The sequence below is a fragment of the Indicator indicator genome, chromosome 10 (genome assembly GCF_027791375.1).
Source record: "Indicator indicator isolate 239-I01 chromosome 10, UM_Iind_1.1, whole genome shotgun sequence".
Taxonomy (NCBI): Eukaryota; Metazoa; Chordata; class Aves; order Piciformes; family Indicatoridae; genus Indicator; species Indicator indicator.
The window spans coordinates 1,495,715-1,521,120 of record NC_072019.1 but is presented as its reverse complement, the minus strand read 5'-3'; the positions used below and the strand labels follow the sequence as shown (position 1 = coordinate 1,521,120).

Genomic DNA, 25,406 nt, shown 5'->3' with positions numbered 1-25,406 from the left:
TCTCTTCCTGAAGCTGACCTTTCACTCCCTTTAATCTGATCTGGTGCCTGTGATCTTGGTAATTCAATTGCTGTGGCAGGCAGACACATACCCACATCACAGCCCCACGATGGGCAGTGGGTGTGATGTTCCTGTACCAGTTTACACCCCTGGTTATCCCTCATCAGTCTGGTTTCAGAGCAGGATCCAAGCAAACTCTGGGTGTCACAAGAGAAAGGTTTTTCTAAGGACGTGGCCATTTGGGTCATGAGAAGGGCATTGTGCTTTGCCTCCATCACAGTGCTGGAAGTTTGGATGACCAGGATGAGTTTCCACAGCACTACAGTACAAGAAAAGATGGCTGTGATTTCACACTGCTCAAATTTGGATGATTTCTTCTCTTCCAGGACCTTTTTTAGGGTAAAGACCAGTGAGCCAATTAAAGAGTTCACCACCACCAGAAGGGAGAGGTCCTCTTGTCAATGTTTCCTTGGTTGTGCAGGGTCTTGTGAGATCCATCCTTGAGCCATTTTATGGTGTTGGCAGAAAAATAGTCTGAAGTGTTCTGGGGACTCACAGGAGAGCCTGGCAATTGCCAGAGGTTGGCAGGAAAGGTGAAAGGGCTGATGGAGGGAGAAGGACCTCTCCTGTGCCTGGTGGCTGTGGCCATGGCTGAGCTGCCTGTAGGATATGCCCAACAATTCTGAAGTGCACTTTTGTAAGGTAGGGTAGGGGTGATTAAGAAAGAATCTTCAACATCAGGCACCCAAGATCCTTTTTGCCATCGAGTGTGAGTTAATAGTTTAATTTATTTATGCCTTTTAAGACCACTTTCCACCAGGTTTGGGTTCTTCTTTTGAGGTTTTCTTTTTTTTTGGGGAAAAATGTTTATAGACAGTTTTCCCCTTATAAAATGAAGTCTGCTTCTAGAACTGATTTATGTCTTCCACAGCAACACTAGAAATTCAAACAGAGTTTAGCAATAAAATTGGGCTCAGAATTGAGATTCAGAACTGAAACTTAGCTCCAGTTGTGAGGAGAATGAAGCTCATGAGGCTGGAGTAAATAAGAGTTATGCAAACCGACAGGCAAAAAACTAAAAGGATTTTAGTTTTCATTTCAATTTTCATCTTCCTCTCTTGTTTTGACTGAGATTATTAGTAACAGAGGTGGCAACTTCTTGAACATTATTTCTGAATATCTCTTTAATTAGAAGAACTATGACTAGCTGATGGGTCCATAGCCATAAAGGTGTCCAGGGATCTGCAGAAGGCGAACCATCTTTACAGCAAGCATCTGCAATGCAATGCACATTGCGCAGATGAAACAACAGCCATCAAATCTGGGTGCAGCCCACAGCATCTCGATATTAAAACCTTGTTGTCTCTCTACCAACCTTTTGGGAAAAGCAAAAGGCAGCTTAGATTTGGAGCACCAGCCCTGGCCTGAGTGTGCCAGATCACCGTCCAGCCATCGGCAGCCTAGGAACTCTGCCTGGCCTCGCTGCCAAGGTGCACAGAGACCCACCCAAGTCTGAGCTGAAGTCAGTGCAGAGCTCTGGGTACATCTAGGAGATTCAGGTAGAACTGCAGGCTCACTGCTGAGTGAGAAGAGCATTTGGTTCCTTCTTACTTGGTCATGTTTTGTTGTGTCTCTCTCACATTACTACTTTATTCTTATGGGTTTGATAGTGACGTTTGCATTGTAGGAAAAGATGTAAGAATGTGCTTTATATTCAGCTTTAGCAGAATGTGAGAGGAGGGCTGAACCATGTTCTGTAGTGAAACGAGGAGATGGAAAATGATAGATCAGCAGAGGAGGAAGATCACCCATTTCTTTAGGGTTCTTAGAGAGATGCTCCTACAGCCACTTTACCCAGCAGACACTGGCAATGCCAATGAGGCCTACATCTTTAAAACCAAAGAAAGTGCTGCCTGTATCTATAAAACATCATCTGTTGCCACTGCTGAGAGGTGATACTTTCACCTCAGTGAAATGCAGTTACCCCTGGAGAGGTTAAGAGGTGTATTCAGGTGCCTGGAGTACATGAGGCTAAAGGATGGGTGCAGGAACAGATCCCCAGAAACTGAACTCATGGCCAGTTGCTTTTTCCAGAAAGTTGAGGGATAATAAATCTTTCTAACAGGGACTTTCCAGCCCATCTGATGTATGTCTGTGTAGCTGATTCAGCTTCCACAATTAGGAAAGATTTGTTGCTAATTTCCTGTACATCTGCCATGCTCTCAGATGCAGCATCTCTGGCTGCAGATCAGAATCAGGCTGCCACTGTCTGTCTTGAGCACTCAAGGGCAAAACAGCAGCAAGCTGCAGCTGTCCCTGCAGGAACAACAGAGAAAAGCACCAGACTCTGCTACTGAGCTTTGGCTTTCACAGACTTTGGCCTAGAATTTAATTAATCTAATTTCACCTATGCCTACTGAGCTTTGGCTTTCATAGACTTTGGCCTAGAATTTAACTAACCTAATTTCACCTATTTATTCTCTCCTGTCATTGGCCTTGAAAGGTATTCCTGGGTTTTGCCACTCATTGCTTTGAATATTTTTGTTTCCTCCTCCATATGCATTACCCTCTCCAGTGACTGTATTGCCATCATAGATCAATGGATAGATCAGGAAAGAGAGACAAAATGTCATTTGATTCCCTCAAACCAGATTTGAATCCAGTGCCTGATACCCTGGCTGCAAAGGACATCGATGTTCTTTTTGCAGGCACTAAAATAGATTTAAAGATAAATGCCATGCTAGGTGCTCAGCTCAGTAATGCATCTGCTCACATTCAGTGTTTGGGTAATGAACAGTTTGGTCCTTTGGTACAGTGTGATGCACTGGGGGCATACTTTTTAGAGTAATTATCACCACCTGCTCTAGTGTGAGGTGTCCCTGCCCATGTCAGGAGGGTTGGAACTGGATGATCCTTGAGGTCCCTTCCAACCCTGACAATTCTGTGATTCAATGATTCTGTAAAATGGAGTTTTGCAGTCTGGCAATGTTTTTATCCAAAACCTTACATTTCTCTTCACCTGTGTACCAGCAATAAATATAATTGCTCTTTTAATGAGAGCATTTTTTAACCCATATCATAAAAAAGTTGTCCCTCAGACTGAATCCTGCATCTGTGTTAGAATTATTTCTGTTTGGGGTTTAGGTTTTTTTTGACTGAGCTGTCCAAGATGATGAGTCTGGTGAATTGACAACTGGAGGTGAGCTGCTTCTTGCCTTGCAGCTGTCTTATATTAGTGTGGAGATTCAGTGGGAGATTTAAATAAATTATTTCTGTTGCTGCAGAGGGCAAGAAGATGCCAATTTCAAGCTAGGGCTGGATCTTGTGCCTTGTGTGTTGTAGAGTTAAGCACACTGTGATCAGATTAATTGCCTTGATTTAAAAAGGTTGAAGTCTGGACTCTTGATAGTTGTTTCTGGCTAGGATTTTAAAGTTCTTTGGTGTTTTTGACTTACCTGCATGTGTTGGCATTTTTACTCCTTGAGAAAGGATGCTTGCTTCTGCTCTGAGAGGAACTTGTTTTGTCAGAAGAGTGTTCACTTACAGACTGTGTGGCCTTTAACAGACTTCTGTAGCTATTCCTAAATATTCCTCATGCTGATGTAGCTCTGACTGACTGCAAATATTCTTTCTCGTAATGGTCTTGTCCCGAGAGATCTGCAAGGTACTACAATAGGGAAGGGGTAAGGTAGAAATGCAATCCTGACAGACTGTCCCAGATATGAGACAAGGTCCTTGCCCATCTTAGAAATGCTGGTAAGAAAGAGCCCTTCAGATCTACCTCCTGCATGAAGAAAGGCTATGAGCTTGGCAGTGGCATTGTCAAGTGGATTCAGAAGACCTCTAAGGTTGGAGATCTCACTACAAAGCCAGATCAAAATGTTCTACTACTTCACTCTCCTTTGGGCTCACTTGTAAGCAGCAGAGGAGGCAGCTGTATTAGCCACTGGGTTTGGAACCACAGTGTTAACCTTGATCCAGCTGCTGGGAAAGGCCTGGCATTAGTTTGTTTTTATCCATCCAGCTTCTGTTTCCTGGGGGATTTGATCAGGATTTACAGTCTAGTGCACCTCATGGTGCTGCCCATGAAACCACATCACTTTTGTTCATTGGCTGGCTCTCTGCTTACGGGGCAGGGCTGCAAACACAGGAAGCTGGAAAAGAGGTGTTTGTTGGTAGCAACATTCCTCATTCCAGTTTGTGCTGTGTGTGCTCTTTTAAGGCAGAGTCTCCAGCTGAGCAGTAATTCTGGGCATCCAGAATTTCTCTTGTGTAGAAGACCTGAGATCTTGCAGGCAAATTTAGAAACTCTGGGTGAAGGTTTTGTCAGAGAGGCAGAGAATCTGGATTATACCCTTCTGGGTTTTACTGGACCCAATTCACATGCTCTACCTAAATTACATGGGTTTGCAATTACAGATGGCAGTGGCAAAGCTAATAGCCTGCAGATGCTGTGCAGAAAGCAGAGCTCTGCTGCAGTGATTTAGAGAAGGAGGGGAATTTTGGTTTATGGGTGGTAGCAGCAACGAAACAATTAATTCCTTTTGGCTCTTACAACTTTGTAAAACCTAAGAAGATAATTGACAGGCTCAGCTGGGAGTTACAGATGAACTGCATTTCTGTGCTTATATAGCCCATGGGAAGGGGAGAAAAGGGCTGAGAAACATCAGTTGCAAATAATTTGGAGCACATTTTTATGAATCTTATAACTCTAGTTCAATTGCAAGAGCATTTAGGGAAAATTCTGATCCTTATCAAATATAATAGGAGGAACTTTTCCACCAGACCAAGTTGGAATAATTTATTGGTTTTGCTTTTCAGAAGCTCAGAACCAAGTCAGCTATTCATTCAGATTTACCTTCTCCAGTTTATCATGCAGCTCAACTGATTTCCACAGCTGACACTCACACAAATTATCCAGACACGTTCAAGTCCTTTTAAAATCTTCCTACTTGATTTTAACCAAAACTGTTTGCTTAAACACGGGATTCTGTTCTTCACATCCTCTCTACTTTGTGTTTAGGAATTTTTAATTTTATTTTTTTTTAATCTGCTGCCAAACCAAAATTACATCATAGCAAACGCATGCATTGTTCTTGACTCTCAAGCTTTGCAAAGCAGTTCTGCAGGCAAGTTTAATTGGCTGGATTTCTGTCCAGTCTCTGTCCTGTGCCCTCCTGGTTCACATGGCCTTTCTTTTTCTTTGCCAAGGAGAAAAGGGAAGAGTAGATTTATGGTAGAAATGAAGTCCAAATGGGCTGCCTTCACCTCACTCTCTGTTGCAGCCAGACTGACTTTGCTGGGCCTTATGGTGTGCCTTATTAACATATGTAGCCACAATCTTCTGCTAGCTGTGATTTCCTGGAGCCTTCTCTGTTCACAGGGGAAGGCTGATCACAGGATCAGAGGATGTCAGGGGGTAGAAGGGACTTCAGGAGATCATCCAGTCCAAACCCTCCTGCCAGAGCAGGACCATACAACCCAACACAGGTCACACAGGAACACATCCAGACAGGGCTGGAAAGTCTCCAGAGAAGGAGACTCCACAACCTCTCTGGGCAGCCTCTTCCAGTGCTCTGGGAGCCTCCCAGTGAAGAAGTTCCTCCTCATGTTGCTCTATAGTGCCTCTTACTTAGGATGCGTTGCAAGTCCAAAACAAGATTCAAAGAAAGCTTGAATGGAACTGAGGCAGCGTCACCTTGGGTAATTCCAGAGGGAGGGAGATGTGCAAGAGAAATGGGGAGCTGGAGAACAGCCAGTCCTTTCACAGCTGGTGTCACCTGGTTAACAGAATGAAGAGGAATGTTCTAGCAGGACAGAAGGTTAGCTGGGCTGTCTTCTGAAGTGTGCTTAGATTCTGATTCCTGAAGGAAGACAGCATTCCTTCTCAGTTGTGCCACTAGGTAGATTTTATTGTTTGATTAATAGATAACTAATTAAGGCTGGTGAGACACTGGAACAGGTTGCCCAGGGAGGTGGTAGAAGCCTCATCCTTGGAGAGTTTTTCAAGGCCAGGCTGGATGTGGCTGTGAGCAACCTGCTGTAGTGTGAGGTGTCCCTGCCCATGGCAGGGGGGTTGGAAGTGGATGAGCCTTGACGTCAATTCCAACCCTAATGATTCTATGATTAATTACCAACGTATTTCAACGTTATCTTAAGGCATAATTCCTTCTCTTTGGCTTTGGAAGTTGAAAAAAGGGATTAGAAACCATGCAAAAACAGAAGAGTGTATAATTTTTTTCCACCTTTATATAACATCTGCTTTACAGCTGCTTTTAGGGCACCTAAGTAATGCTTTATATTATATAGCCTGTTGTGTGTTAGGAAGTTGTTGTGTTGGTCTTTTCAGACCTTGATGAAGTACTTAGATTCTCTTGCATTTTTTTCCTTACATTCTCAGTTGTGACTTCTCTCTAGACAGAAGATCAGAGCAGGGCAACAAATGCAACAGAGGGCAACAAATTAAGCTGGGAGGAGGACATAAGTTCAAACCAAGGAAAGGAAGTGACTCATACAACAGAAGTAGACTTGGGGAACTTCTTGCCAAAATGCATTAGAGATGCTTTAAGTTCACAGGGAGGACTGGGAAAGCTCACAGAAGAGAAATCTTTTAATAGCCATTAAATATTTAGAAGTCACATCTTTATTAGGATATCCCTGAAGCAATAATTGAATGAAAATGGTTGATGGCTGGAAGACAGGTAGGGGGAAGTGTCCCATCTGTGCACACTGCTTGTTTCCATCTTAGCAGCTTTCCTTGGAGTCCAAAGACAGCTTCAGCTCTTGGGCAGCAGCAGGACTGCCCAGCCCAGAACAGGCAGGAAGAGGAAATCAGGAACAGTTTCAGCAGCAGGAAAGCTTAGTTTGCCTCAAGTCATTGTGAGACTAAGTCCTCTGCTTTTACACCTGGAGAGATTTCTTTGTTCTAAACCAGAATCATATGGTGATTGCTGCTATGTCTTGGATCTTTTGGGAGTCAACAGTTACTGGAGAAATGATCTGAATAAATGTCTTAAGCCCAAGACACCTGCAGTCCATTTAAAAGTCTAAACAAAATCACTTTTGGCCTCTGTTTTTTGGAGGCTCCTTTTAGCTTCCTTCTGGTCTTCAAAGCAATGCAACAGAAATACAATCCAAAAGGAGAAGGGACAAGAAGCAGTTCTTGCTTTGCCAACAATTTCTGCCTCTGCTTGTGAACTGCAGAGGAGGATACAGTTCACAGCAGGTCTCCATATCCTTAGCAGTCTATATAACCTTGTAAACTCTTAATCTAGAAGAGGTCCTTTGCCACTGGTTCTCATTCACACTGAGAAAATGCTTAGTGTTGACTTCCAAGGCTGATCTCTGCTGATAGATGTGAGCCGTGCTGCCGTTGAAGGGAGTGGAGGGAAGTCCCCTAAAGGAGGCTTTTGTGGCAGAGTGAATTTTCCATTCCTCTGAGGTCTCTGGGATTTTCACAAGGCTCCCTGACTCACAGCGAGGTGCTTTCCAGTTAGTTTAATTTTGGAGCCCAGGCCATGTCACATCTGGCAGCAGCACAGTTCACAAATAAAAGGCATTAAAGACTTCTTCATTAAAAAGTCTCTCCTCTGGGAACTAAACAGCATAGCAACTCCCTGTTCTGCAAGGACAGTGACCAGAAAGTGTTCCAGGATGCAGTTAAGTGTTATTTAAAAGAAAAATTGTCTGGGAATGTCAGAAAGGTGTAAGCTTATACTACAGGACATTTTATTGACTGTGGGATGGAGCTGTTTCTGGCAGAACACTGAAATGAAAAAGCAAATCTCATCACTTCGTTGTGGTGTGCGAAGTACAGGCTGTAAAAACCACCTGTGCACAGAAACACTGTGTGAAAAGGAGCACTTAGAGCAACAAATAACAACAAATAAAAGGAGAAAGAGAAGCTCTACAGCTCTATTCTCACCTCTTCTGGATGTCTTCCTGTTATAGGACAGTCATGTCCTGCCCTACCCCAGCAGGCTTAAAACTTAGAGAAGTAATTAGGTTCTATGGTTAGGGATTGGGAGTTGAATTCTTGATTGCAAATTCTCTTCCTGAAGTATGCTGCAAAATCAAACTGTGTCAGTAGGTGCAAGCTAACCTCAAGGTCAATATATGCAGAAGTGATCATAGAATTGTGTTAGGGTTGGAAGGGACCTCAAGGATCATCCACTTCCAACCCCCCTGCCATGGGCAAGGACACCTCACACTACAGCAGGTTGCTCACAGCCACATCCAGCCTGGCTGCAAAAACCTCCAGGGATGAGGCTTCCACCACCTCCCTGGGCAACCTGTTCCAGTGTCTCACCACCCTCATGGGGAAGAACTTCCTCCTAACATCCTAACCTGAATCTACCCAATTCTAGTTTTGCTCCATTCCCCGCAGTCCTATCACTCCCTGACACCCTAAAAAGTCCCTCCCCAGCTTTCTTGTAGCCCCCTTCAGATACTGGAAGGCCACAAGAAGGTCTCCTCAGAGCCTTCTCTTCTCCAGACTGCACAACCCCAACTCTCTCAGTCTGTCTCCAGAGCAGAGCAGCTCCAGCCCTCTGCTCATCCTGGTGGCCCTTCTCTGGACACCTTCCAGCACCTCCAGATCTTTCCTGTAATATAGGCTCCAGAACTGGACACAGTGCTCCAGGTGGGGTCTCATCAGAGTGGAGCAGAGGGGGAGAATCACCTCCCTGGCCCTGCTGGCCACACTTCTCTTGCTGCAGCCCAGGCTCTGCTTGGCTCTCTGGGCTGCAAGTGCTCACTGCTGGCTCATGTTGAGCTTCTCCACCAGCAACTCCAAGTCCTTTTCTTCAGAGTCCTCTCCAGCCAGTCCCTGCCCAGCCTATATTGGTGCTGGGGATTGTCCTGACCCAGATGTAGGACCTTGCACTTGGTCTTGGTGAAATCCTCCTTCAAATTAAGTTAAATGGTTACTATTAAACCCAAAGCAGTAAAGCTACTGGGGGCCTCCCAGGGTGGGTTGTCAAGAGCTGGTGCAGAGTGGAGAGTGTAGAGAGGCTGAGACCTTGAGAGTTTTTATTGTGTGTTTTCTGTGGATTCCTTGCAGTCATTCTCCCATCTCTCACTCTCTCCCATGCTCATCTTTACAGGTTATGGATTCCCTGTAGGGATTCATGATAGAGTGACTTGGATTTGCAAGATCTTCCTCTAAAAAAAAAAAGCCACAAAAGGAAAGAAAAGAAGGCACATCAACTTTAAAATAAGGCAGCTTTACAGTTCAGGGAATAATGAGCAACTGTTGTGGCTATGAGTCACACTTTGTGTAGAGGTTTCAACTGGGTTCCTCTCTTTTTTTTTTTTTTTCTGCTCTTGAAACCATCCCCATGCTTTTCAGCTACAAGGGTCAGACTGAGATGGTAGGGTAGCAGTTGTTTCAGAAGCAGCTTCCTCTCTGCAGTTACTGCCCTTGTTAGTGTCCACTGATAGTGAAAGCAACATTGCAGGAACTTCAGGCATTTTTTGGATGGACAAGTGCTGTATCCAGTGTGCTGTATCCTCAGGACACCATATGGTTGCCATCACCCAACCAAATCAATAGTGAAATTATACAGCCATTTCCTCTACAAATTTGTAAACTTTCATACACGACCTCTTCAAGCTGACAGAGGAAACCAGAAACAGATCCAGCAAGAACTGATTCTCATTTACACCAAGGTCTGTGCAGTGTTGGGAACTGCTGGGGTAAATGAGAATCAGCCCCTAGGCTACAAGTGCATTGCAGTAAGTTGTCTTCCCTGGAGAGCAGCCTCCTTTTGTGTCTGGAGAGCAGCCCTGGCTGTCCTGACAGTGAAGTTCCAACTTCACACAGGTACTTAAGAGCTGCATGCCAAAGGCTGCAGCACTGCTCAGTGCAGGTTCAGTGGTCTGTGTAGGAGAGCAGAACTAAAACGTCTCATCTCTGGCAACAGCCAGGCAGCCTGAAACAATTACTCTGAATTTTTCCAAACGTGTGAAGTCTGTTTTGTGATAGCAAAGCTGGCTCTTGGCTCCCTCAGCTCAGGGCTTTCAAAAAGTCCAGCCCCTCAGAGGACCTGGACAAGGCAGTCTCTGCAGCTGCATGCAGCTTTTGGGGCCTGTGAAAGCACCTCTAAAGAAGGTCCACTGTCATCCCATTGACCTGAAATCCCTGAAGATGTGCAGAAAAAAAAAAAAGGGGGTTGAATGACAAAACTTGGATTTGATGCACAATTTTTTATGATGAAAAAAACCGCTCACTTTCTATCCACCTCATCCTGAGATCACTAGATGTGGTCAGATAGTAAATAGATGAAGTTTTAAGCTGTCAGGACATGCTGAGCACTACCAAAAGTAGTGCCATTAAAGAAAAATGGTACCCCCAGCAGGTTTGGGGAGCTGCCAGCACTTGAGTGAGCTGTGGGAAGCTTCTCAGCCTCTATCAGCAGCAGTTGCAACGCGGTCCGAGATTCACGGCGTGAAGATTCAGGCTGGGAAAGATTGAGACACAAGTCCCTGGGAGACCTCTTAGTCATAAACAGGGATGAAAAAATGCCCAGCTACAGTGTTTGTTTCCTGTAAGAAGGCTGAAGCTGCCTGGACAGACTACCCTTTGGCATGCCAAGGCGCCTGGCTCTATTTGGCCACCCTGCTCTGCCAGCTGTCTGTGAGTTGCAATATTTTAGCCCATATCTGGTCTCCAAGGCATTAGTGAAGATCAAATCTCCTCATCAAGGCAGATTACAAGAACAGCACATGAAGGCCTTTCTTGGGCATTTAATCCAGCCTTCTTGGAGCTTTTGTTCGTGTACAGTAACAAATGTCACTTGTTTTTTGGAAAGGTTATCCTTAGCTCCTCAGAGATGGGTCTCTAATGGAGAGTGGGGCTCCTTTGCACAGCTTGTGGAAGTCTTTGTGAGAAGAGAGAGAATTGAGTCAGAGCCTGTCTTGCAGGAGTGGCCATGGATCCCACGTGGATCACATCAGTACTTTGCAGGGTGTGTGCTCCAAACCAATGGGCAGGGCCAGAGGCAGGGCTTTGCCCTTCAGTAGCATGGCAAGCAGCATCTCCATAGGCAGATATGCTAAGCACACTGAAAGCAAGTTAGGTGACATTTTCTAATAAGGAGCAGGAAAAGGCTTTTGGAAAACACTTATCCATACCTGAGCATAGCAGCTAAGAAGGTAAGAATTGGTGTGACAGATTAAGTAAGCTCAGGGGCAGGAGGAAAGAGCTCATGCTGAGAGTGCAGCGCCTTGGCAGGTTGTCACTTGGGTGTCCCTCAGATGTATGCACTTCTCCTCTGGTGTATATTGGTACTGGTAATATTTTTCTCCATCACAGGGGTGCTGCAAGGATCACTCCCTTCATCATGTTCTCTTTCAAACACACAGAAATGGAGAAGGAGCTCCCCAGGTTGCCCATAGGCAGGTGGCACACTGCTCCCTGGGGAAGTGTCTGTGGCTGGCTGCAGCATGCTGGTGGAATGCTCATTGCAAAAGGCAAACCAAGCAATAGGAGTCAGGCTTATGGAATTGGGATAGCTGTGGTTGGTTGTTTGCTTCTAAAAGACCCATGAGTAGCATTTTTTTTCTCTCTGTTCAGTGGAACTTTAGCTTTCTCTCTGTGTAATGGAATCATCATCATGTTTGCTTTCTGTTACAAACTACTGTGTTTTGTTTTGTTTTGTTTTTTTTAATGATAGCTAAGATGCCTGCAAGTTTTTGTGCTTCTAGGTGGTAGGGACTGTCAGAAGCAAACCAGATGACACTCAGGCTGTGAAGCAGCAGGAGCAGCCAGTTGTGAAATATTCTAGCACAATGGAGCAGCACTTCCATTGCTACTTGACCTGGGGGGGGAGTTAGAGATACAGGAGGTTCCAAAGCTTAATCCTTGTTAGGGCCCTGACAATGCTGATCTTATGTAAGAAGCCTGAAAATCTTTATTGCTGTTCCATGTGTTTTTGAAGCCATCAGCAGGCACTGAAATAGCCATCAGAGTGAAGAGACTCAGTGAGGAATTTCATTCTATAGGGGCACCTAATTTCTGAATGTTTACAGCTCTGGTTACTTCAATTCTGATTATATAGTGCCCTGAATAGTTTGTGGTGGCAAGGACTTAACAAATGTGATCATTAATCAGAGGTTTAACAAGTAACAGATCTTATCCCAAGGCAGAAATGTGTTTCTGTATCCCAGCTTATTAAATGAAGGTAGTGGCATTTGTGGCTGGATTTTTAGTGTCTATATTTATCTATCTGTCCATTTCATCTGGCTTCAATATCACTGATCTGTGGAGATGATCAAAAGGAAAACGAGAATGGTAAAGCTAGGGTCTTATTGGAATATTGTCTTTCCAGGCTGATATTTTTCCAGTCATTCTGCCAGCAGTCTCAGGTCTGCAGCATCTATTTAAATTGTCATCTCATCTAAGTGCAGATCTTGGCCCAAACCAAGGCCATCTGCTGTTGGTAGTAATGGCTGTGATTTATTCTGCCTCTGGTTGCCGTTCATGCTCACGGGCCAAATGCTGACTTGTAAGATTTGCTTTTATGCATTTTCAGTTTTAGATCATGTGTTAATATCACCAACTGCCTTTTAATTTCAGGTATTTTTTGCCTTGTGTTTAAAATTAGGGATGAGTAATAGCACCACACACACCCACACACCCCCCCCCCTGACTCTGAGATGCAATTCAGCACACTTCAGAGGAGAAAATATTTTTACAGGTTAGGGATACATTCAAACCATGTTTCTAAATGTCTTATTTCTACCTGATCACTAATCCCTACAGCCATTTATGCTGCATATAACTATTAGGTATTGTTTTCAAATACAAGTTGTAGACTCCTTGGCTTGAGAATGTTGTAGGTAGTAGCTAAACTGCAGGCAAAATATTTATGATACCCTGCAGCATACTCACTGCTCCCTTTGCCTTCAGTGCAGAATGTCGGTTTGCAAGTTAGGACCTGATTGTCAGAAGGATATTCTGGCATATGAAAGGTAAAGGCTATTAGGGAGATGCATAAATTTCCTTAATTCTGGATCTTTAAAAATGGCTCCTTACCTCCAAGCTTCCTGTCTAGTTAGGAAGCTCTTTCCCAGCTGAAAGGCATGTGGCACTTAGGTACATGGTTTGGTGTTGACCCTTCAGTACTAAGTCAAAGGTTGGACTGGATGATCTTTGAGGTCTCCCCAGTTCAAGAGGGACAGGGATCTGCTGGAGAAAGTCCTAGGGAGGGCTACCAGGATGCTGAAGGGGATGGAGCACTGCTCTGTGAGGAGAGGCTGAGAGCCCTGGGGCTGTTCAGTCCGGAGAAGAGAAGACTGAGAGGGGATTTGATAAATGTTTACCAATTTCTGAGGGCTGGGGGTCAAGAGGGAGGGGACAGGCTCTGCTCACTTGCACCCTGGCATAGGACAAGGGGCAGTGGATAGAAACTCCAGCACAGGAGGTTCCACCTCAACATGAGGAGGAACTTCTTCACTGGGAGGCTCACAGAACACTGGAACTGAGAGAGGTTGTGGAGTCTCCTTCTCTGGAGACTTTCTGCACCCATCTGGATGGCTTCCTGTGTGACCTGTGCTGGATTCTATGGTCCTGCTCTGGCAGGGGGGTTGGACTGGATGATCTCCAGAGGTCCCTTCCAACCCCTGACATCCTGTGTGTGATCCTGTGATCTTCTAACCAGATATATTCTTCATGTTTGTTTTTTTTTTTTAAAGCAATGTTAAAAATAGTCATCAAATCATGGCAAGGACATTGGTACAAAATGCAGTTTTAATGGGCATCTTATCTTTGGCCAGTTCCCTTGTGAACATTGAATTTCCAGAAGGATTTTTCTGTAAAGCTCATTGTCTTACTGAGCCTTCTCTTAATCTCAGTGGTTAAGAGTGAAATGGGAATTACAGATGTAGACTGAGAGTTGTAGCAGAGTGGTTTTAGAATTCTGGTACCAAGATGTTTTTAATTACAGTCATCAAAAAACAGTAATGTTTTCTTCTCATGGTCAGTCATTTGGGTTTGGAGGGGGAGGGGGTTTGGTGGGAAAATAAAAAAGAGTGATATTTCTGCAATGTATCTGCAGAGTATCTGGATATACTTAACACCTAACTTTGTGTGTAACTCAGTCCCCTGAATTTTAGGCATAGCAATGTAGTGTTTAGATGTGAAAGTAGAGAAAATGTAGTTACCCTGCCATTAAGATCACAGGATCAGAGGATGTTAGGGGTTGGAAGGGACCTCAGGAGATCATCCAGTCCAACCCCCCTGCCAGAGCAGGACCATAGAATCCAGCACAGGTCACACAGGAACACATCCAGATGGGTGCAGAAAGTCTCCAGAGAAGGAGATTCCAGAACCTCTCTGGGCAACATGTTGAAGTGTTTGAGTTTCTATCCGTTGCCCCTTTTCCTATGCCAGGGTGCAAGTGAGCAGAGCCTGTGCCCTCCCTCTTGACCCCCAGCCCTCAGATATTTATAAACATTGATGAAATCCCCTCTCAGTATTCTCTAGACTGAACAGCCCCAGGGCTCTCAGCCTCTTCTCATCAGGCAGTGCTCCAGTCCCTCAATCATCCTTGTAGCCCTCCCTTGGACTCTCTCCACCAGATCCCTGTCCCTCCTGAACTGGGGAGCCCAGAGCTGGATGCAATATTGCAGGTGAGGTCTCACTAGGGCAGAGTAGAGGGGGAGGAGAACCTCGCTGGATCTGCTGGACACACTCCTCTTGATGCACTCCAGGACCCCATTGGCCCTCTTGGCCACAAAGAGCACATTGCTGTCCTGTGCAGAACTTGTTGTCCACTGTGTCCTGAAGGAAGTCTAACTCAGTCTGCCGAAAAGATAGCCTTGGGCAAAAGCATGAGATGTTGGTGTGCTTGTTCTGACCCCAAAGCAGGGAGCTGAAAAGCTGCATCCAAAGCTTGTGAGTGCTGAGTTTATGAAACATCAGGGGAGTCTTACACTCGGGAAAGCATGAAATGAGATTAGAGCATCAGACTTGCTTCTGCTTTTCAGCCATGTGAGACAGAGACTGGCTTTTGCAAAGTGCAAGGCAGATGTTCAGGTCTGGTTTTAGGACAGTTGCAAGACTTGATAATGAGTTGATCTCCAGATGCTTGACATAGTGGTAGCTGCCAGCTCCCATTCTTCTGAGAGACACTGTGAGAGAATTTGGCATTGCTGGTGTTGGGAGAGGGGCAAACACGGGGGCATTTAAATCTTGCCATTAATTCTTTGGGACCTGGAAAAAGATACTTAGTGATTGGCAGGGTTAGGTTTTGGTTTCTTTTCACTAGAGCCTGAGTTAGAAATTTAAACTCAGTTTGTCAGGAACATAAACACAGTCCTTTGTTCCTAATTACTGAGAGAGAGGAAATACACTTCCCTCACAATGCCTAATGTATACTGAGAAGGTGCAGTGAGGCAGCAGCCTTCTGTCAGGGAAGCAAAGCTGTGAGAGGCATGGGGAGCTTCCCTTGTGCTTAGCAGTCTTTGGTCTCTCTAGATCAGCAGAGCACAGTAATATGGGAGATGCCTGGACTGGCATTTCGTGTCCTGTTACTTGAGTGTATAATCATAGAATCACAGAATGGTCCAGGCTGGAAGGGACCTCCAAAGCTCATCCAGTCTGAACTTCTCTGTAGTCAGCAGGAACATCCTCAACTAGATCAGGTTGCCCAGAGCCCTGTCCAGCCTCACTTTGACTATCTCCAGGTATGGGGCCCCAGCTACCTCCTTGGGCAACCTGTTAATAATGGAAGAAATAGCTTTTCCCAGGCTGCAAGTTGAGCAAACTGAGGTCAGCAACAGCAAGAAACCCTAAGAAAGGCTACATTTTTCCTTGCAGGAAAGGTCTGAGGGTCTCTTGCAGATGCTTCCTCCACTGCAATTTGAGTTCAGCATCCTCCACTGTAATTTTATTTCAGCAACAGCAAAAAACATTGTGATAGGAGACATTTTTCCTTTCAGGACAGGTCCATATCCTGAGGGTCTCCTGCAGATACATCTCTGCTGCTAAATCCCAGGGTAGTTAGTCTGAATGCTGCTGTCTCACAGCCTCACCCAGCTGCCTCACTGTTGAGAGAAACTCCTGAAGCACAGCTTTGCCATCAAACCTCCCTGGCAGGTTTTGTCACACCCTGTCACAACCCTGCTAAGTCTACTGCAGGAGGCATGTGGTGTAGAGGTTGCCCCAGGCAGAGCAAGATGACATTTTATATCACAGTATCACAGCACATTAGAGGTTGGAAGGCACCTCCAGAGATCATCCAGTCCAAGCCCCCTGCCAAAGCAGGATCACCCAGGGCAGTCTGCACAGGAATGCATCCAGGTGGGTTTGGAAAGTCTCCAGAGAAGAAGACTCCACAAACTCTCTGGGCAGCCTGTTCCAGGGCTCTGTCACCCTCACTGTAAAGAAGTTTCTCCTCATGCTGAGGTGAAGCCTTCTATGTTAGAGCTTGAACCTGTTCTTTCTTGTCTTACTGCTGTGCACCACCCAAAAGAGCCTGGCCCCCTCCACTTGACACCCACCCCTCAGCTATCGATAGACATTGATCAGATCCCCTCTCAGCCTTCTCCTCTCCAGACTAAACAGCCCCAGGGCTCTCAGTCTCTCTTCACAGGGGAGATGCTCAAGTCCCCTAAGCATCCTCATGGCTCTCCCCTGGACTCTCTCCAGCAGGTCTTTGTCTCTCTTGAACTGGGGAGCCCAGAACTGCACACAGGATTGCAGGTGTGGTCTGAGCAGGGCAGAGCAGAGGGGGAGAAGAGAGCACTGCAAGTAAAGGCTCTGATTCAGCAGAGCCCTTCACCACATGTTAAAATACCACTGCAGTCAAGTTAAATTCCTTTAATCATATACATGAGTACTGTGTTGAACGAGAGCCTAATGGTAGTTTCCATCTCCTTCCGTCTGACCAAGGCTTTTTCCAGTTCTGCTGCATGTGATAGAGGTTTCTTCACACTCCACACAGCATGAGCAATCACTGTGACTTTTGGAAGACTCCCTCAACAATTTGAATTTGCTAAGCTGTCATAAATAGTTTTGTGTGGAATGCCTGTTAAGAACTGAAAGGAATTTTCCCAGCTCTGTGCTTTCAGAGCAGATTTAACACATCTTTTACCCTGTTGTTTTCCAGGACCACCTGTTATTGCCAGCCACTACACATAACAAGACCAGAAGACCAAAGATGTCTATAGTGTTGCCAGCTGTAAACATCAATGGTAAGTCCAAAACATGAAAGCCATTGGAGAATTATTTCAAAGGTATGCCTGGCTTGGATGTGGAACTCAGTTTTAGACTAAATGTCTCTTGTTCTAGCTTTGAAAAATAAGAAAGACTGGTCATTACTGGGCCTTAGCTGCCAGAGTCCCCACTGGAATGCTGGCAAATCACCAGTGCTTGGTCACTGAGACTGTAAAGAGAGGCTGCAGGACTTGGCCAGCAGTTCTGCACCATCTCCTTCTAGCTCCTTCAAGGACAGGGCCAGCAGTTCTGCACCATCTCCTTCTAGCTCCTTCAAGGACAGGGCCAGCAGTTCTGCACCATCTCCTTCTAGCTCCTTCAAGGACAGGGCCAGCAGTTCTGCACCATCTCCTTCTAGCTCCTTCAAGGACAGGGCCAGCAGTTCTGCACCATCTCCTTCTAGCTCCTTCAAGGACAGGGCCAGCAGTTCTGCACCATCTCCTTCTAGCTCCTTCAAGGACAGGGCCAGCAGTTCTGCACCATCTCCTTCTAGCTCCTTCAAGGACAGGCTCAGCACTTCTGCATCATCTCCTTCTAGCTCCTTCAAGGACAGTCCTTAAATCACAGTCCCAGTGATTTAAGCTGATTAAAGGTTACTTGAATGTGATCTAACTTCTCTAATTTGGTGGCTACAAAGATCCCATTGAGCGTGGAGCCTGTCCTCATCCTCTCATTTGGGTTCCTCCTACGCCTGCTTAGCAGGGCAAATTCCTTGGCCTTGCTGGTTTGTTAGGATGCTGACTGCCTTCCCTGGGCTTCATCAGCTGTTTACCACTGTGTTATACAACACTCAGCATGAGTGGGACCTCTCAGCACTGCACAGTCAGGACTAATAATCATCATGTTACAATGGTGCAGGAGAGCAGAGCAAACAGCTTTGCACTAGGTTTGCCTTATGGCCAGCAGAAATGTTCCTGAGCTGCATTTTAGTCCCACATGTGAGACAGAACTGCATAAATATGTCATTAGTTCATGTGGTGAGGAAGTGCCAGGCTGGGACAGGGTGGCTATCACAGTCACCAAACACATCTTGAACCCTCTGGCAGTATAAGCTTTACTTGCTGAGTGTCTGTGCACTGAGGTGCAAATTCAAGCATGCTGAGAAGATTCTCTGAATTTCCATAAACTAAGGGAAATTTAAAAAGTTGATCCAGGCTCTCAACATTTTGCTAATTATGTTTTCCCATGTAAATCAAGTGTGATAATCTACAACCAGCTATCTCAGGGGGATTTTTATTAGCTGTATCAGAATTATTTTTGGCACTTACATGCCTGAACCTCCCTTTTCATGTCCATTACAAAAATCCTTTTCTGGCTGAGCTGAATTATCACATGCAGATGGGCACTTTATCACTTGAAGAGCAAAGATTGGTTCTAAACTAGAAAGTATTTTCTTCTTACCATGTTACTGAGTCTTGTTTTACTTGAAACAACTTTTTCAGTTGTTGGAGTAAACGTAGTTTGGAAAATGCACATCAAGAATCCGGTGACGAATCTTACCCTTCATTAATAACGAAACATTGTGAAATTATAGTTGCTTGAGTTCTTTGGGATTTTTCTTCAGAACATCAGCATAATCCAGGAAATCAAAAATGTCCAGGGATTTGGGCAGAGATGTTGAAACAGATGAGAAACAAGGATAACGTTGAGTAAACAACAGCGTCAAGCACTGCTTTCTCTGTGACACTCAGCCAGGTATTAGGAAAGAACTTTACAAGATGTAGAGGAGCCAGTAGGTAACTTGGCTTGATTTTTAATTTTCTTGGTAGTAGATTACCTAGAGGAGACAATCTCCCTGCCTGGAGAAGAATCCTTTTATCTGCTTCAAGAACATTGCTCCTCCACCCTGTTCTGCCTCCCCAGAGACTGAGCATGTTCTGAACTAGCATCTGGAAGTTAGCTGACAGCAAAGCTTTCCTCCCAGCTGTCTGCTCTTCTTTTAAGCCCACCTGAATTGTTTGTCCACCTGCAGAGCATTGGGGGGCTAAAAGAGGATGGGTCTCCCTGGGAAGATTTGGCAGAACTTTCAGGGAAAGAACTCACGCCCCCACACCTTTTCTCCTGCCTCAGCCAGATCTCTGTGGAAGAAGGGAAACCTTTTCCACTGCCACTTACTTGCCCTTCTGTTTTTTTCTGCCACAAGCTTGGCAGAGGAGATTAAAGGAGTCCAAGTGAAGTGGTCTTTGCTTTTAAATGTTTTTGGAACTTCATCACTTGCTTTCTTTTGCAGGATCTTCATTTGCCTGTGTATTGAAGTTTACCCATGACACTGTTTACAGTCCAGAGCCCTCTGAGCTATTTGGGCAGCCTTTGCCCAGTAGGACTGTCAGCCTTTTCTGATTGCACTTTGTTTGAGCTCCTTCTGAGCTCTGCTAGAGACTGCCTTTAGTTGGCCTGAATTCTTTCCACCACCAGCTTCAGGGAGAGAGAACAGGCAGGGACAAAAATTGGGAAGTGAAAAGAGTTAGCAGTCACTGTCCTACATGACTGTGCATGGAGGTTAATGATATGGTTCTGTAAGACTGAGCTGGGAGTTTCCAGCACTGTGCAAAGCAGAAGTTTGCAGTGTGAAGAGTATTTGTTGGAGGGAAGGTTTGGGGTAGATCTGGCCAGTGGCAGTGCTTTGCAAATGGCAGCCTCAACAGCAAATGTTGCAGCAGATGGTGGGGGGGAGGGGCTGTGCTTGTGAGTGCTTTCAGTAAGGTGGATGTTTAAGGGAACAAGATGCTACAAAGCAGCAGCAGTTGGTTACTCATCTTCAAGGTAAAACCCTGGTAAAAATTACTTGGTGGTTGTCTGTTGCAAAAGAGTAAAAATGGCCATTACCCTGTGACTTTCACCTCTTTGCTGCTTCTCCTGGTCAGCCTGAATCACCCATGCCCCTCTGCAAGCAGGCATGGGGATGAACAAGCAAAATCCATACTGAGGGCTTCTCTGCAGGTGCACAGAAATATGTTTACATATCAAATATTTTCACATCTGTTGGGGGTTGGACTCGATGATCTTCAGAGGCCCCTTCCAACCCCCACCATCCTGTGACATCAAAATCTGTCTGGTAGGTTATCATATGTTAAATATGTTTAAGTACTGATTTTTTTTAAAGAGTTTAGTAACTGGTTACATCTTGCTACATGTTAATCTTCACTCTCTTATCACCTCTACATTTTCCTCCACCTTTTTCTAAGCCCCTTTTCAAGCTTGTTAGGCCACCCACAGAATCACACAGAATCACAGAATCAGCCAGGTTGGAAGAGACCTCCAAGATCACCCAGTCCAACCTATCACCCAGCCCTATCCAATCAACTAGACCATGGCACTAAGTGCCTCATCCAGGCTTCTCTTGAACATCTCCAGGGATGGTGACTCCACCACCTCCCTGGGCAGCCCATTCCAATGGGCAATCACCCTCTTTGTGAAGAACTTCCTCCTAACATCCAGCCTATACCTCCCCCGGCACAACTTGAGACTGTGTCCTCTTGTTCTGCTGCTGGTTGCCTGGGAGAAGAGACCAACCCCCACCTGGCTACAACCTCCCTTCAGGTAGTTGTAGACAGCAATGAGGTCTCCCCTGAGCCTCCTCTTCTCCAGGCTAAACACCCCCAGCTCCCTTAGCCTCTCCTCATAGGGTTTGTGTTCCAATCCATGGCACTAAGTTCCTCATCCAGGCTCTTCTTAAACGCCTCCAGGGATGCTGACCCCACCACCTCCCTGGGCAGCCCATCCCAATGGCCAATCTCTCTGTCTGGGAAGAACTTCTTTTTAAGATCAAGCCTAAACTTTCCCCTGCATAGCTTGAGACTGTGTCCTCTTGTTCTGTTGCTGGTTGCCTGCATTCAGTCAGTACTTGCTGTCATCTTCTCCATTTGTGCCTCCCAGATGCTCTTGCAACCTTTTACCCTTCTCCCATTTTCCTGCTGGCTGCTGTCCCTCAGCACAGCCCTCTCCTTGGCCTCTGCCAAGCTTCTGCCCAATGACAAAGCCCCAGAATTTCTGGACAAATGTAGTACAGGATCACAGGCTCACAGGATGTTAGGGGCTGGAAGGGACCTCTGGAGATCATCCAGTCCAACCCCCCTGCCAGAGCAGGACCATAGAATCCAGACATAGGAACAGATCCAGATAGGGCTGGAAAGTCTCCAGAGGAGGAGACTCCACAACCTCTCTCTGTTTCAGGGCTCTGGGAGCCTCCCAGTGAAGAAGTTTCTCCTCATGTTGAGTGGAACCTCCTGTGCTGGAGTTTCTATCCATTGCCCCTTGTCCTATTGCCTGTCCACTCCCTCCTGTCCCCCAGTCCTCAGATATTGATAAACATTGATTAAATCCTCTCTCAGTCTTCTTCTCCAGACTAAACAGCCCCAGGTACTCAGAGAAATTCTACCTGATGGTACCTGAGGAACTTAGAGTTGGTAAGCCTGGAGGGAAAAAACAGATCTGGGTAGTCCTAGGCCCACTGTAGGTGTTTTTTGGGGACACCCTTGATGTGCCTTTACTGAGAGGGGACTCCAAGAAGAACTAGCTTGCAGTTTCTCATGGGAATGAAAGCCAACTGCAATTTCCAGTTCGGCTCCAGCATTTGTTTTCAAGCAAGTCATGTTTGTTATGCTGGATTGCAGCTATTATTTTAGAAATCTAACTATGCACTTGAGACCAGTTAAGGCTCCAGTAGATTTCATTCCTAAATTTGCTTTCATTGTAATTCAGAGTCTTGTTGGCTCATTACCCCAATTCCAAGCTGACATATAGGCGGTGCCTTTCTGGGAGTTTAAATGGAAACATCTGCTATTAGCCTTCTATTTACATAACTGCTGTAAAACATGCAGGGGGTTAGAGCATTGCATCAAAATAATCTATAGGCTACAGCATAGCTGAGCCACTCTTCCTACCCCAAGCTCAAGCCTTTTGTCTCTGCAGGACGCCTGCAGCTTTGCAGCACAGCACACACCACCAGTAGTCCTCTCCTTGCAGCACACAGAAGGGAGAACATCTGTGCAGTCTTGCAGTATAGGAGACAGAAGCCTGGACAGGGGCTGGCTTGAGAGTGGTCCTGAAGAAAGGGACTTGGGGGTGCTGGTGGAGGAGAAGCTCAACATGAGCCATCAGAGTGTACTTGCAGCCCAGAGAGCCAAGCAGAGCCTGGGCTGCAGCAAGAGAAGTGTGGCCAGCAGGGCCAGGGAGGTGATTCTCCCCCTCTGCTCCACTCTGATGAGACCCCACCTGGAGCACTGTGTCCAGTTCTGGAGCCTCTATTACAGGAAGGATCTGGAGGTGCTGGAAGGTGTCCAGAGAAGGGCCATGAGGATGAGCAGAGGGCTGGAGCTGCTCTCCTCTGAGGACAGACTGAGAGAGTTGGGGCTGTTCAGTCTGGAGAGAAGGCAGCTCTGAGGTGACCTTCCTGTGGCCTTCCAGTATCTGAAGGGGGCTACAAGAAAGCTGGGGAGGGACTTTTTAGGGTGTCAGGGAGTGATAGGACTGGGGGGAATGGAACAAAACTAGAAATGGGTAGATTGAGATTGGATGTTAGGAAGAAATTCTTCCCCATGAGGGTGGTGAGACACTGGCAGAGGTTGCCCAGGGAGGTGGTGGAAGCCTCATCCCTGGAGGTTTTTGCAGCCAGGCTGGATGTGGCTGTGAGCAACCTGCTGTAGTGTGAGGTGTCCCTGCCCATGGCAGGGGGTTGGAACTGGATGATCCTTGAGGCCCCTTCCAATCCTGACAATGCTGTGATTCATGAACACTTTTCTCCCTAGGATTAGGTTAGGTACTCTCAGAGCTTGCACATCCTCTTGACAAGAGCAGCTGTAAACAATCACCTGTGCAGGTTTGTACACACCATGAGCACTCGTGGCCTTAGCAGCAGCACAGAGACTAAAACCACCTTTTTTATTCTTTTTATTCTTAGATTTGCTGTGTAAAACAGTTCCCCATACGTAAAAGTTCTTCCATCATTTCCTCTCTCTGAATTAAGGGTTGGTGTCTATGCTCTCAGCCTAATAAAAAGGAGATACCTGATGGGAGCACCCTGGTGAGATCCAAGGCTCATTTTCTGGGACTTGGCAGCCATTACAAAGCAAATTTTGAATTTCTTACAAATATTCTGGATGAGTCCTTAGCTTAGTGTCACACAATGGGACTTGTCTTTGGTGTGACTTTGAGGTAGATGTTACTGCACCTAGCCCTGTGTAACTTGTGTGTTCCTGGGTTCTTGAGGAGCCCTGTTCTTTTAAGGGTTGCTTGTTGCCGTGAAACACAACAGCAAAAGAGTCTTCTTGAGGCAGAAATGTACTGTGAAGGATGGGGAGTTTTGCAGAGTCCATGTGCTCTGTTGTGTTGGCCAGTGTCTGATCACAGCCACTTCCAACAGCCTTCCTTCCTAGCACCTCTCATCTGACCTAACAAGACTTGCAAAGTGCTCTGAAATAATAGACATTCTGATGCAAAAAGTCAATAACCAATGGAGTGGTAAGGCTTTTGGATCCACGCTGGAGCAATTCCTGCCACCAAGCAGCCTGATTGCTTGCATACAAGTACAAAGAACCTTCTCTCAGCTGACAGCCATGGGCAAGCCACTCACAGATGTCCAAGGCCGGTAGCAAACTGCCTGTGAAAACTTCATGAGGCAGGCAGAAGCCACACAGGCTGAGAAGGAAAATAAAAAACAAATCACTTTGGGAAGTGGCAATGTTCTCTAAGTTCCCATGTCTTGAGGTTGAACAAATAAAGTCTCCAACTTCCTCTGCCTTGCAGGGTCAAGCAAACAAAAGATGCCATTTCCATCTTTCAGACCAAGAAGCAGAATTCCCAGTCCATCACTAAATGAAGAAGGTCTAAATCAATACCTACCCCTTAACAGCAGCTGACTTCCCTGAAGGGTGCTTCTTCACATTTCTGGGTAGCCTTCTCTCTCACTTTGGATAGCTTCAGAATGGTTTCCAGGAGGCTGATGGCCCCAGCTGTCTGTAGCTGTTGTTGGTTCATTCTTCTCTTATGCTTGGAAATCAAATCTTAGATCCTGTGGCTCCCTCTCACAGCTGCAGTCCTGGGCTCCAGGCTAACCTCATGCCACCCTAGTGGGTACAAAGGACACATCTCTTGGCGTGAGAAGCATGATCTGTGGAGGTACTTCCAGCATTGTTTCTTCTTTCATACCTGGATTTAGCAGCAAGTGCTGAGAACTCAGCACAGCTTTACAAGCTCTAGTGTATGAGTAGAAGGCTCTAGAAGTTGTGTATGCAGGATTACATTCTGTCTGTGAGGTGAAAGATGGCTGCTAAGACTTCTTTAAGAAGGTCACTGAGAATCCCTCAAAGCATCAGATCTGTAAACAAGGATCACAGAATCAGTCAGGGTTGGAAGGGACCACAAGGCTCATCCACTTCCAACCCCCCTGCCATGGGCAGGGACACCTCACACTAGATCAAGCTGGCCAGAGCCTCAGGATGTAGGAAAATATCTGTCTCCATTCTGTAAGTTTACAAACTGACTGTGATCAATTACTTATAAATACCCCTGCCATAGGACCAGCCTAGGTCCAACCATGAGGATGCTTAGGGGACTTGAGCATCTCCCCTGTGAAGAGAGACTGAGAGCCCTGGGGCTGTTTAGTCTGGAGAGGAGAAGGCTGAGAGGGGATCTGATCAATGTCTATCAATAGCTGAGGGGTGGGTGTCAAGTGGAGGGGGCCAGGCTCTTTTGGGTGGTACACAGGAATAAGCCAAGGAACAATGGAGACAAACTGGAACAGGGAAGGTTTCAGCTCAACATGAGAAGAAACTTCTTTACAGTGAGGGTGTCAGAGCCCTGGAGCAGGCTGCCCAGAGAGGTTGTGGAGTCTCCTCTGGAGACTTTCCAAACCCAGATGGATGTATTCCTGTGCAGACTGCCCTGGGTGATGCTGCTCTGGCAGGGGGCTTGGACTGGATGATCTCTGGAGGTCCCTTCCAACCTCTAATGTCCTGTGGTACTGTGATAAACCATTTTGAAAATGCCTCTTGAGCTGTCAGTTGAGGAATAAAAGCAGCATGGTGATGCCTGACTAGGGCAAAACCAGAGCCATGGTTAGACCTCACTGCAGCAGCCAGTTTCTGAGCCTGGCCTGGGGAAAGGGGAGGGTCTGCAGTCTGCTGTGTGCAGGCATGGGCTAGCAGCATGTCAGGTTCCTGTGGCTCTGCTGTGATGAGCATGGTTTGAT

The 25,406-nt window shown here is 46.0% G+C and overlaps 1 protein-coding gene across 1 annotated transcript in view; it reads left to right on the top strand.

The window, feature by feature from the left end:
* The window catches only part of ATF6 (activating transcription factor 6), a 93,528-nt gene that overhangs the window by 53,004 nt on the left and 15,118 nt on the right, over positions 1 to 25,406 (top strand). Inside the window, exon 15 of the mRNA XM_054384196.1 lies at positions 17,112 to 17,196. Coding sequence (XP_054240171.1) covers positions 17,112 to 17,196 — 85 coding nt within the window. The remainder of the gene's footprint in view (positions 1 to 17,111; positions 17,197 to 25,406) is intronic.